The sequence below is a fragment of the Schistocerca serialis genome, chromosome 1 (genome assembly GCF_023864345.2).
Source record: "Schistocerca serialis cubense isolate TAMUIC-IGC-003099 chromosome 1, iqSchSeri2.2, whole genome shotgun sequence".
NCBI lineage: Eukaryota > Metazoa > Arthropoda > Insecta > Orthoptera > Acrididae > Schistocerca > Schistocerca serialis.
Window position 1 is genome coordinate 1,175,274,914 of NC_064638.1, and position 13,359 is coordinate 1,175,288,272.

A 13,359-nucleotide genomic window follows, 5' to 3' on the forward strand; every position below is an offset into this window, starting at 1 on the left:
ATTGAAATAAGAACACCGTGAATTCATTGTCCCAGGAAGAGGAAACTTTATTGACACATTCCTGGGGTCAGATAAATCACATGATCACACTGACAGAACCACAGGCACATAGACACAGGCAACAGAGCATGCACAATGTCGGCACTAGTACAGTGTATATCCACCTTTCGCAGCAATGCAGGCTGCTATTCTCCCATGGAGACGATCGTAGAGATGCTGGATGTAGTCCTGTGGAACGGCTTGCCATGCCATTTCCACCTGGCGCCTCAGTTGGACCAGCGTTCGTGCTGGACGTGCAGACCGCGTGAGACGACGCTTCATCCAGTCCCAAACATGCTCAATGGGTGACAGATCCGGAGATCTTGCTGGCCAGGGTAGTTGACTTACACCTTCTAGAGCACGTTGGGTGGCACGCGATACATGCGGACGTGCATTGTCCTGTTGGAACAGCAAGTTCCCTTGCCGGTCTAGGAATGGTAGAACGATGGGTTCGATGACGGTTTGGATATACCGTGCACTATTCAGTGTCCCCTCGACGATCACCAGTGGTGTACGGCCAGTGTAGGAGATCGCTCCCCACACCATGATGCCGGGTGTTGGCCCTGTGTGCCTCGGTCGTATGCAGTCCTGATTGTGGCGCTCACCTGCACGGCGCCAAACACGCATACGACCATCATTGGCACCAAGGCAGAAGCGACTCTCATCGCTGAAGACGACACGTCTCCATTCGTCCCTCCATTCACGCCTGTCGCGACACCACTGGAGGCGGGCTGCACGATGTTGGGGCGTGAGCGGAAGACGGCCTAACGGTGTGCGGGACCGTAGCCCAGCTTCATGGAGACGGTTGCGAATGGTCCTCGCCGATACCCCAGGAGCAACAGTGTCCCTAATTTGCTGGGAAGTGGCGGTGCGGACCCCTACGGCACTGTGTAGGATCCTACGGTCTTGGCGTGCATCCGTGCGTCGCTGCGGTCCGGTCCCAGGTCGACGGGCACGTGCACCTTCCGCCGACCACTGGCGACAACATCGATGTACTGTGGAGACCTCACGCCCCACGTGTTGAGCAGTTCGGCGGTACGTCCACCCGGCCTCCCGCATGCCCACTATACGCCCTCGCTCAAAGTCCGTCAACTGCACATACGGTTCACGTCCACGCTGTCGCGGTATGCTACCAGTGTTAAAGACTGCGATGGAGCTCCGTATGCCACGGCAAACTGGCTGACACTGACGGCGGCGGTGCACAAATGCTGCGCAGCTAGCGCCATTCGACGGCCAACACCGCGTTTCCTGGTGTGTCCGCTGTGCCGCGCTTGTGATCATTGCTTGTACAGCCCTCTCGCAGTGTCCGGAGCAAGTATGGTGGGTCTGACACACCGGTGTCAATGTGTTCTTTTTCCCATTTCCAGGAGTGTATTTTTGCTTCTCTGCAATGGCCCCCTACAAGACAGAAACCTGCAACACAATCGCGTCTCGCGGGTAGCCCTTCTTCAAGGCACCGTCCACCGCAACGGGCAGATGGCTTGCAAGTCAAACTACGAAACGCGCTCGCCCCGCATGTTAGTATTTTATTACTCGGCCACAATGATAATCAGCGTGGGAGCAAGTTTTTATTGTGATGTTTCACAAGGACACTCTGAACCACTTCACAGTATATGCACAACCGTCTTGAAATCATTCAGAGTGTGATGCGCTTTCCTTTGTCACCAGTGTAGTAACGTCACTGCTTGCTTCTCATAACGGCCACAGTAATATCTTGATCCGGTAGTACATTTTCTGGACAACACCACTCACGTTCGTTATTCACGGAGTCTCTTGCAGTCGCCATGAGAGGCCTAAGTCGGATGCCGGCAGAGCACGCTTCCACGACCGTGCCGCTACGATCGTGGACGGTATTTTCCTAAGGCATGTCAAGTGCTTGCCAACAGCTCGTACAGTATCCGAACGCCAAGGCAGTAATTAGGCCGTCACTCAACCACAGATTGACAATTCCGTCGCGGCTATGGAGCCAGTCCTTGTTTTGACTTATTTGGGCCAGACACTGGCTGCAACCGCATCCCATCAGTCATAGCTCTCGTGAGGAACCATCGTTGCACAGTTACTGCGTGGTGTTTACCACCAAATTTCTACCTAGCTTAGGGCAGTGACTTTACTTTTTCAGACTTTGGCCTTACGTCGACTAATTGCATACTGTCCGAGATCTCAAGTCTCATTGTGTTATTAACACCAGAACATTCCAAATGAATTTGGACTTAATCCTTTTGGTTACTAATCATTATTTGCTTTCGTTGACAGAACTGAAAGTGCCAGTCGAACTTTCATTTGTTTATAACTGAAACTGCACGAAGGAGTCTTGTGTTCTTGAACAGTCAAATAAAACGTTTCTGCATTACTTGCCTGAGCGACGTTCCTTTGCACCTCCGCCAGCGCACTCTTGCTTATATCTTCTGAAGATGAAAAAAGATTACGAAACTAGGTTTCTGCTAAATACGAAAGAAAAAAACTGTGAACTAGAACATAAAAAAGAGGCACAATTCCTAAGTAAATAGTACGCCAGTACTATACAGGATAGGGCAAATAAAAGTGGCCTGGACGAGTGGATACGATTGGACTTCAATGTGTGTACATAGCGGAGGAGGAAAAGACCTACATTTACTTCCAACAGGATGGTGCAACTGCCCATACAGCCGGCCAGACCTTGGAGCACATTTACACAATCTTCACTTCTGATAAAGATATTAACAAAGGTCAGTCTGGTCGCAGTCCTACTTGACCACCTAGGTCACCTAATCTGCCAGTGTGCGATTATTTTGTGTGGGGAACCCTCAAGTATAAGATATATAGCAACAACCCTCATAGTCTTCAAGAACTGCAGCAGAAAATTTCGGATGAGACTGCAAAAATTCCAGCAGTCCAGCTTCAATCCGCGTTCAGCAACATGCTGACCATGGCCAAAAGTGCCAAGAAATCAATGGTGATCACTTCCAACATCTGCTACAGTTAGGTTAGTACTGTATTTCCTTTCCTCTGCTGTGTTTCTTTTTACCCTGGAACTCCCGTTCTCCGGGCCACCTTTATTTACTCCACCCTGTAATCAAATACTGTTTTTAATCTAGAAATATCAAAATATAGAAACGTTATGTATGCCATATTTGCAGAATAGTGACACAGATGGTGCTTTATAAATAAAAGCGACACACATCTGGCGTAAAATAATGTTCAGTTGCAGTATGTTTAAGACGGAAAATCATACAGTAATTGATTTTGTGACTGTGTTGGATGATCTAACGAGTCCTGAACCAATAACATGTCTTGCAGGGCAACTTAGTTTTGGTACTATATCCTCTAGCGAAATAGCCGATGCACTCACATTGCAGGAAGAGCCCCGCTCATCTACACCAGCGGCACAGATGTGGGAGGGGTAGACCGGAGACTCAAAGGCGTCCCAGAAGAGCGACGCGCACAGGTCCTGGCTCCAGACCTCGATGTCCACCTTCTGCAGGTTGTTTGGTAGAAATCCGTCGTACTGCAGACAAAGACAGTCTTCCGTTAGCGTAGCAGCGGAAATTAGCTGCAAGGGATCTGATTACTTAAAAGCGGCTGTTGTAATGTAAAAGAGCAAGGAGCACATATTAGAGAATACGATATACATTTATAAAGTATAACACGATATGAAACCCTGAATAATGTAATGTCTTATAAGCATAGTTCATTTGTTTTATTTGTCATTTAATGTTGTACGAGTTTATCACTATTTCGATTTTGTACTACAACTATTTTCTTGAAAACTTATTGTTTCCAGAATTCTAGAAAAACGACATAATAACATTAGTTCTGTTTAGTAGTATTTACCATAACATAAGAAACGAATTTAATTAAAATATACAACTCCGAAGTGAGATCTTGTGGAAGTGTTGTTAATGAAAGTAATTACTTAATTAAGGAGAACTGTAAATTTTTCTGGTAGAAATGCTAGGTAGATAGTATCATACAAAATTTCATATACAAAATCAACTTGTGTCAAAATTCAGTTTATGTCAAACATTGTCCAGCATTTTGCAAAGCATAATATTGCACTTGAATACTTGTGAATTCGTAATTTTTCGTTATATGCTTACTGAATTGTTCAAATGGCTCTGATCACTATGGGACTTAACATCTGAGGTCATCAGTCCCCTAGACTTAGAACTACTTAAACCTAAGGACATCACACACATCCATACCCGAGGCAGGATTCGAACCTGCGACCGTAGCAGTCGCGCGGTTCCGGACAGAAGCGCCTATAACCGCTCGGCCACCGAGGCCGGCATATGCTTATTAATGTAAATGTTTAATACACTATGTGATCAAAAGAACCCGGACACCTGGCTGAAAATGACTTACAAGTTCGTGGCGCCCTTCATGGGTAATGCTGGAATTCAATAAGGTGTTGGCTCACCCTCAGCCTTGAAGATAGCTTCCACTCTTGCAGACATATGTTCACTCAGGAATTGGAATGTTTTTTGGGGAATGGCCCATTCTTCGCGGAGTACTACACTGAGGAGAGGTACCGATGTCGGTCGGTGAGGCCTGGCACGAAGTCGGCGTTCCAAAACATCTCAAAGGTGTTCTATAGGATTCATGTCAGATCTCTGTGCAGGCCAGTCCATTACAGGGACGTTATTGTCGTGTAACCACTCCGCCACAGGTCGTGCATTATGAACAAGTGCTCGATCGTTTTGAAAGATGAAATCGCCATCCCCGGGTTGCTCTTCAATAGTGGGAAGCAAGAAGGTGCTTAAAACATCAATGTAGGCCTGTGCTGCTATAGTGCCACGCAAAACAACAAGAGGTGCAAGCCCCTTCCATGAAAAACACGACCACACCATAACACCACCGCTTCCGAATTTTACTGTAGGCACTGCACACGCTGGCAGATAACGTCCACCGAGCACTCGCAAAATCGATATCCTGCCATCGGATCGCACATTGTGTACCGTGATTCGTCACTCCACACAACATTTTTCCACTGTTCAATTGTCCAAAGTTTACCCTCCTTACACCAAGCGAAGCGTCGTTTGGCATTTACCGACGTGATGTGTGGCTTATGAGCAGCCACTTGACTATGAAATCCAAGTTTTCGCAACTCCCACCTAACTGTCATAGTACCTGCAGTGGATCCTGATGCGGTTTGTAAATCCTGTGTGATGGTCTGCATAGATGTCTGCCTATTACACATTACGAGCCTCTTCAAGTGTCGGCGATCTCTGTCAGTCAACAGACGAGGTCGGCCTTTAGCCTTTTGTGCTGTACGTGTCCCTTCACGTTTCCACTTCACTATCACATCTGAAACAGTGGACCTATGGATGTTTAAGAGTGTGTAAATCTCGCGTACAGACATATGACACAAGTGACACCCAATTACCTGACCACATTCGAAATCTGTGAGTTGTGCAGAGCGCTCCATTCTGCTCTCTCACGATGTCTAATGACTACTGGGGTCATTGATATGGAATACCTAGCAGTAGATGGCAGCACAATGCACTTAATACGAAAAACGTATGTTTTTGATCACACATAGTCTATTTGAGAAAATTATGTTGTTATGCCTATATTTACATATTGAAAGTTGGCTCGTAGTATTCAAAGTTTAATTTTGTTGTTGTATAAATCAATCATTTTTGCGTAGTATTTATCGCAGGGCTATTGCAGATATGCTTTTTGTACCTAGTATCGACTAAATAGAACTTAGTTATCTTTTTAATTTATTTACGGGGCATCTTGGAAATCTCCTTCGTGTTCTAGGTGGGAGACACAATGAGATCATTGCCCACCTGCAGAGAATGCTGGGGCATGTGTTTGAACAGAGAACTCTTGTTTTTGAGAACTTTTAACATTGCAGCGCGTCAGCAATAGTGAATAATTTGGCGGATTCTTTATACGACGGTCACTCCAAAAGAAATGCACACTTTTTTTTAAAAAAATCCATCTTTTATTCTACATGTCTGATTGTTTTAGTGTGTGTAGATACATCCTTTAGGAACAATATTCTCGTTTCTCCACATAATTTCCATCCCTGTCAACTGCGCCTATATACTTGCACGGTAAAATTCTGGAACAACCTGTTGGAGCCACTGTTTGGCAACGTGCACAAGGGAGTCATCATCTTCAAACCTTGTTCCACGAAGAGAGTCTTTCAGTTTCCCAAAGAGATGATAGTCACATGGAGCCAGGTCAGGAATGTAAGACGGGTGTTTCAGTGTTGTCCATCCGAGTTTAGTGATCGCTTCCATGGTTTTTTGACTGACATCCTGGGAACTCACCTGGCACAAACCATTTTTAACGCCAACTCTTTCAGTATTCTGCAAACACTTCCTTCCTCTATCCCAACGTAGCGTGACAATTCGTTCACTGTGATGCGTCTGTCAGCAGTCACCAATTCGTTGACTCCCTGCACATTGTCTGGAGTGTGTGCAGTATGAGGCCTGCCGCTGCGAGGACAATCCTTAATATTGCCGTGCCTGCTTTCATCACGTAACCTGCTTGCCCACCGACCACCTGTACTGTGATCGACAGCAGCATCTCCATACACCTTTTTCAGCCTCTTGTGGATGTTTCCCACTGTCTCGTTTTCACAGCACAGAAATTCTATGACAGCACGTTGCTTCTGACGAACGTCAAGTGTAGCAGCCATCTTGAAGACATGCTGTGACGGTACCACTCACGGGAACAGGGTGAACTAAGTTTGAAAACAAGCGGGAAGGATGTATCTACACACTGTAAAACTTTCACACATGCAGAATGAAAACTGTATTTTTACAAAAATAGTGTGCCTTTCTTTTGTAGTGACTCTTGTTTTCCGTTGGACGAAGAGCAGACCTACTCTGTGTCGAAAGCCGCAGGTGGCCATGATGCTGTACGGTAATATGGCAACGTGTAGGTTGGATTCGCACAGTACGATTTCGTTACTCGTTCACAACGTGAGTCATGTTTAACTTCATCTTGGTTGTCGTCACGAAATCGCTATAAGTTTGAAGTGTTGAACTCGTGTCTCACATGTGGTTGTGTCTTTGTGAGGCGAGGATGTTTCGAGGCTCGGTACAGAACCTGTCTGTTATCGATTCATCCGAAAGGTGACACAGTCAAGCTAGTCACACTCGCTTTTAGTAAATCTTGTAAGTATTTTTGCCGTTTATATTAGATTATACTTTGTTAAATTTTCTTAACTTTCTTTACTTGTATAGAAAGTATTCTCTAAGCACAATTAATACCTGTACTGTTGTCACTCAATCATTTTCCTGAGTTCAGTTATATGAATTTACGTTTATACATTCTTAATGATTCTACTTGCTATACTTTTCTTATTTAAACTGATTAAAGTGCCTTTTGCGCAATAGTTGGTACACGACAACTAGAGCTTAAACGTGTTACCTGGCCGCCTCAAGTGGAAGAATTTCCCAGTTTTCACGTTACAGTTCACGTCCAAAATAGTAGTAATCACGTTTCAGTGCAGCAGACAAGGTAGATTTTGGTGCTGACACAGGTGGCAGGGATGTAGTTCTTTGTTGGGTAGAAAGTGTATTTATTCGATGTCCTATTTTTTGTGTATTACTTTAAAAAATTGGGAATACATTCCCATTAAACTGCAAACATCTGTAAGCAATGTAGCTTAAACACTTTTTTGCTTGGTGAGATATTTGATATAGTCGTCCATATTTACTTAATTTCAGTCGTCGTTTTGGAATGCCCAGCTCAGATCGTTGCCCTGTCTAGGTGATTTTGTGCAATCTCGTTTGCTAAATTTTATTCGCGAGTGAAAATTTTGTATATGAGATGAAATAATTTTCAAATTAGGCTATATTTGGATTTATTTTCAAGAGAATCCAAATTCAAACGCTAGCAGTGGCCTTACATACTCTGGTTGAAGGTGGAGAGTCGTTTGGTTTGTGGTTTGATTCGGCCTGCCACAACTTCCTCTCCCATACCAACTTCATCACGGAGTAGCACTTGTAGCCAATGTCCTCAATTACCTGCTGGACGTATTGCAGTCTCTGCCTTCCACTAATGCTCTTACGCTGTACAGTTCCCTCTAGTATTGGAAATTTGTGGTAAGGATTATGGGACCAAACTGCTGAGGTCATTGGTCCCTGGGCTTATGCACTACTTAAGCTAACTTACGCTAAGGACAACACACACACCCGTACCTGAGATAGGACTCGAACCTCAGATGGGGGAAGCCACAGGAACCGGACAAGACGCCTCAGACAGCACGGCTACCCCACGCGGCCTTCCCTCTAGTACCGCGGAAGTTATTGCCTCATATCTCAACACGTGTCCTATTTTCCTGTCACTACTTCTTGCCAGTGTTCTCCATGCATTCACTTTCTCACCCATTCTGCAGAGAACTTCCGCATTTCTTATCTTATTAGTCTCCCTAATTTTCGAAATCCTTCTATAACACCACGTCTCTAACATTTCGATTCTCTTCTTCTCTGGTTTTCCCATAATCCATCACTCACTTCCATATATTATAATGATCTAAACGCCCGCCCTTAGAAATTTCTTCCTCAAATTAAGACCAGAAAGTTATTTTACAATTATATGTGTGGTGTCTGTTCTTTCGGACATGTCGGAAAGAACAGGCACGATGCATGTATAGATACGCCTCGATTGGCATACGACTATTACAATGCAGATGTATACCATCGTTCGTCCCCTTGTGGGAATACAGTGAGGCTGCGAGCAATGGGGAAATGAACGGCGTCACATCATCAATGGTGAGCAGCACTTGGGAATCTGAGTCGGACGGGAAGCGTGTCCGGATGACCAAGGTGGATGAGGGAGCTGTTCTAGTTAAGCGGGAAATTCCGGCTAGAGTATCGGTCCGGCACAAATTTTCAATTATTTTTTAAAACTTTCCTGGAGATATCAGCGATCAAAATATAATACCTGAAAGTGATTATAACAGTCTAAATCGCAAGGCACATTTATTGAAAGGTGACAGTTTTCTATTATCACATGATCATCTTCAGACCTACAGCCACTGTCCGTCGTGATGATCGAAACCGGTCACCTTTCAATAAATGTGCCTTGCAATCACTTCTGTCATAATTATTTTCTATTTTCAAGTACAGGTGTTAAATTATTTCAAGGCTCAAAGTAGCTATCTCAAACAAATTTTCCTATACAGGTATTTTAGGCACTAATGTCCTCTGTGCCTATGCTAATCTGTTACATCCTCCTTGTTTCAGCCGCCATATGGCTTTTACTACCGGGATAGCAGAATTATGTCACTTCGTTTTGTTTACGGCGTGGTCGAAGATTTTGAAGTTATGTGAATCGCTAATCTCAAATCTCATTACTTCTGTCTTCCTCCAGTTTGCTGTCATTCCATACTAGTGCCCGACAGACTATTCGTTCCATTTCACTAAGGATAGTACTGTCGTAAGAGAATCTTATCATTGATATCCTTTTAATCTGACTCCTGAGCCTTTACTTTACTTGCATCATTGCATGTAGAGAATAAACAGTAGGGGCGAAAGGCAACGTCACTGTCTTGCATCCTTTTTAATCCGAGAACTACGTTGTTGGTCTTCCATTCTATCTGTTCCCTCTTGGTTTTTCTACGTATTATATACTATAAGGCTTTCGCTAGAGCTTACGCCAATTTTTCTAGGGAATTTGAACATCTTGCAAATTTTTATATTGGCGAATGCTTTTCTACATCGACTATTCCTATGAACCTGTATTGATATTCCTGAAGTCTTGTTTCCATTGTCGAGCACAATGTTAGAACTGGTGGTGAATATGTGTCTCTTATCCAGCCACTCATTACACTACCCCTATGGTCTGCTGGTCTGCTTTGCACCAAAAGTGATTTGAATATACAAGACACTTACACCAACTGGAAGTACTACAATATTATGTAGCTGCTGTACGCAGTGCTTCATGGCTGTGTAAGTGTGGGCTTTTGCAGTTTTCCCAGTGCTGATGACAGACATGTAAGGCAGCCAGTACTCACCCAGAGGCGTCCCCAACCGACCACCGTAACTGGCGAGCCAGCAGGAGTGTCCTCCCCCTGTGCAGGCAGCTGGATCGGCGCCACGGTCTCACCATTCAGCGGAAACGGGGTAGACACCTGTCATCATATTATTACATTGAGGCATAATCGGAACAAAGAACAAATCAATACGCCATTTCATTAAAAATACAGTGTAAGTGAAAGTAAGAGTAAATGCCATAAACGACATTTTGCGACCCACTTACCTCTGATAGGCCTTGGACGTCTATAAGATTAGTGCAGTATCAGTGAACAACTTAAATGAATCTGGTATTAATCTTATCACACACCGACACTGCTCTCGGCCTTCAACTCTGGATTTACCAAGCACTGGCAGAGGGCCATAGCGGCAATCGCATCATCTTAAACTTAATGGACGATAGTAATGGGGGAGATGATGGTATAATATGCAGACATTCATTTATTAATTATACTTAAACACATATTTGTCGTGTTCCAAGTAAGAGGTTCACAACAAACACTGCGAGAGACCACCACTACACAGGAATAGCCTCCAGCCTGTCACCTACCAGTACTGTGCGGCGCCGGCCAGTGTGGCCGAGCGGTTCTAGGCGCTACAGTCTGGAACCGGGCGACCGCTACGGTCGCAGGTTCGAATCCTGCCTCGGGCATGGATGTGTGTGATGTCCTTAGGTTAGTTAGGTTTAGATAGTTCTACGTTATAGGGGACTGATGACCTCAAGTAGTTCTAAGTTCTAGGGGACTGATGACCTCGGAAGTTATGTCCCATAGTGCTCAGAGCCATTTGAAACATCAGTACTGTGCAGCGGCCGCCAGATGGCGCCCAGAAACACAGACCTGTTCCTGCTTCCGCGCCCCTTCCTTCAGCCCGTCGATACGTCTGCTGAAGGCGAGGACAACAATCAATAGGGAACATCGTCACCTGCACACTACATTGCTTTACCTTGCCGACAATGCCCATAGACACTGGGACAGTTGTGAACCAGCGCTCAGACAGTTCAGTGCCCACAACTTGCTCAGTAGAGTCCTCTGAAGAACACTTTCCGACTTGGCAGTCGCTATTTACGGAGAGCTTGGACCACTATGGAGTTTGTGCACAATTACTGTGAGTTATACAGGGTGTTTCCGTAAGAGCGTGCAAAACTGTAACAGGACATAGAGAATGCTCCACTGAAACATTCGAGGTTGGGAACTTGGGCTCGGAGAAGCAGCTTAAGGGGATATGGAAGTAAACTTACCTACCCCTTTATCTAGCATTACTGTTTTCTGCCTTATTTACAACTAATAAGCGTAAGAGTTTACACATACTGTGCTCTTTACTTACATGTACGTTCTTTATTTCCTGCAAGGAAACAAGGTTAACGAGCCTGATTACTAGGAAGTCATGATGCAGGTTTTGTTTATTCTTCTTGTCCATAGTGAGGCACTGTTGTATCGTTGATTCGTAGCACGTTCTGTCATGAGACAGCGTAAATACGGTACAACATGACGGTCCACCACCTCACTTCAGTGTGGATGTCCGCAACCATCTCAATGCTGTATTTCCTGGTCGCTGGATTGGGAGGTCCTATTCCATGTCTTGCGAGGTCATCTGACCTGAAGCCCCTTGATTATTTCTTATGGGTATATTTAAAGTCACTTGTGTATGAGATCCCAGTGGATACGGAGATTGAATTAGTTGCCAGAATTATAGCTGCTTGTGGTGTGATTCGAAACACACAAGGGATATTTGTCGGGGTGCGTCAGAATCTGGTTCGCCAATTTCATGCTTGCACTGAGGTTAATTGCCGTCAGAGTCAGCACATTTTGCAAGGTACAGAACAAATGGTACGTTCATTGTTTCAATGATGATCATTGCAGTTAACTGTAACTAATGTGAATAAAGTACACAGTAAAGTGATTTTATTCCTATTATCTCCTTAAGCAGATTTCTCCGACCGCAGGTTCGATATCTAGAGCTGTTCAGAGGAGCATCCTCTATGTGCTGTTAAATCTGTGCACGCTCTTACGGAAACACCCCGCACATCACAGACTGCCGAGAGACGGCAAAGTTACAAGATCTCACTGTATTAGGGTTTGAGGCATCAAGTGCCATGCATGAAGTTGTACTGAAGCTAACTACTATTTTGTAACACACCAGTAATAAACGTTATTTGGTTATGTCTCATAGTGCTACAACATTCCCGTTATAGAGTGCTCTGTCAACCAACTGTTAATTAACAAACGTGCAGTGATTACCTCGAACGAACTACAACAGTTTTCTGCTACTGTGGATGTTTGGGCTGAATTAATAGTAGCATTCAGTTAGTGCACTCATAACAATATCGAAACGTCCAGGCGGATGAAGACAGTACGCATGACTGAAACTCGAAATCGGGACCTTTTTATTTCACGTGTAGGTGCCTTACCGGCCGAGGCAACCTACCTCCTCCCGTTCCGTCTTCACAGCTTAAATTCAGTGTCACTCTGCTTCCTTCAGAAATTAATTCTGGAAACATTTACCTAGGCTGTGCCGAAACCATTTCACCTCAACAGTGTATCTTTCAAGAATGCTAATTCAGCAAGGTACGAAGGGAAACTTTCGTGAAGTTTGGAAGGTCGGAGATGAAATACTGGCAGAATTACTGGCAAAATTAACTGTGTGAACGGATCGTGAATATTTCTAGGACAGTTCAGATGATAGAGCACTTATACGTAAAATGCAAAGGTTCCAGTTCGAGTCCCGGTGCAGCATACAGTAATAATCTACATGGAAGTTTAAAGTCAGCCCAGACTCCGGTGCAGAGTGAAAATTCATTCTGTACATTGATCTTCTCCAAAAGGCAAGTTATTTCAAAGTGGGAGAGTGGTTCTTCCGTTCTGCAGCATATTGTACGCAGTTTTGAAGCCGGCCGGTGTGGCCGAGCGGTTCTAGGCGCTTCAGTCTGGAACCGAGCGACCGCTACGGTCGCAGGTTCGAACCCCACATGGGGCATGGATGTGTGTGATGTCCTAAGGTTAGTTAGGTTTAAGTAGTTCTAAGTTCCAGGGGACAGATGACCTCAGATGTTAAGTCCCATAGTGCTCAGAGCCATTTGAACCATTTGCAGTTTTGAAACTTCCTGGCACAGTAAAACTGCATGCCGGATCAGGACTCTAACCTGGAAACTTCAAAGTGTTTTTGCAGTGTGCTTTGCCTTGTCAAGTATCGTACCCTAGCGGAGCTTACCTCAGTGAGCTATTTGTTGTCAAGTATTGATTTAAAGGTTATGGAAACGAGATCCTGCGTCACTACAGAAAATAAGAAGAGAGAATTGCTCTTACTGTGTTGTTCACAGCGGTTTTAGTTAATTTCATAAGAA

General features: G+C 44.6%; 1 protein-coding gene across 1 annotated transcript in view; it reads right to left on the bottom strand.

Annotated features, from left to right (window-relative positions):
* Nucleotides 1-13,359, bottom strand: part of LOC126456364 (chymotrypsin-1-like) — a 41,974-nt gene that overhangs the window by 10,973 nt on the left and 17,642 nt on the right. Inside the window, exons 5-6 of the mRNA XM_050092121.1 lie at nt 9,998-10,114; nt 3,368-3,523 (exon numbers count right to left, since the gene is read on the bottom strand). Of these exons, the coding sequence (XP_049948078.1) occupies nt 3,368-3,523; nt 9,998-10,114 (273 nt within the window). The remainder of the gene's footprint in view (nt 1-3,367; nt 3,524-9,997; nt 10,115-13,359) is intronic.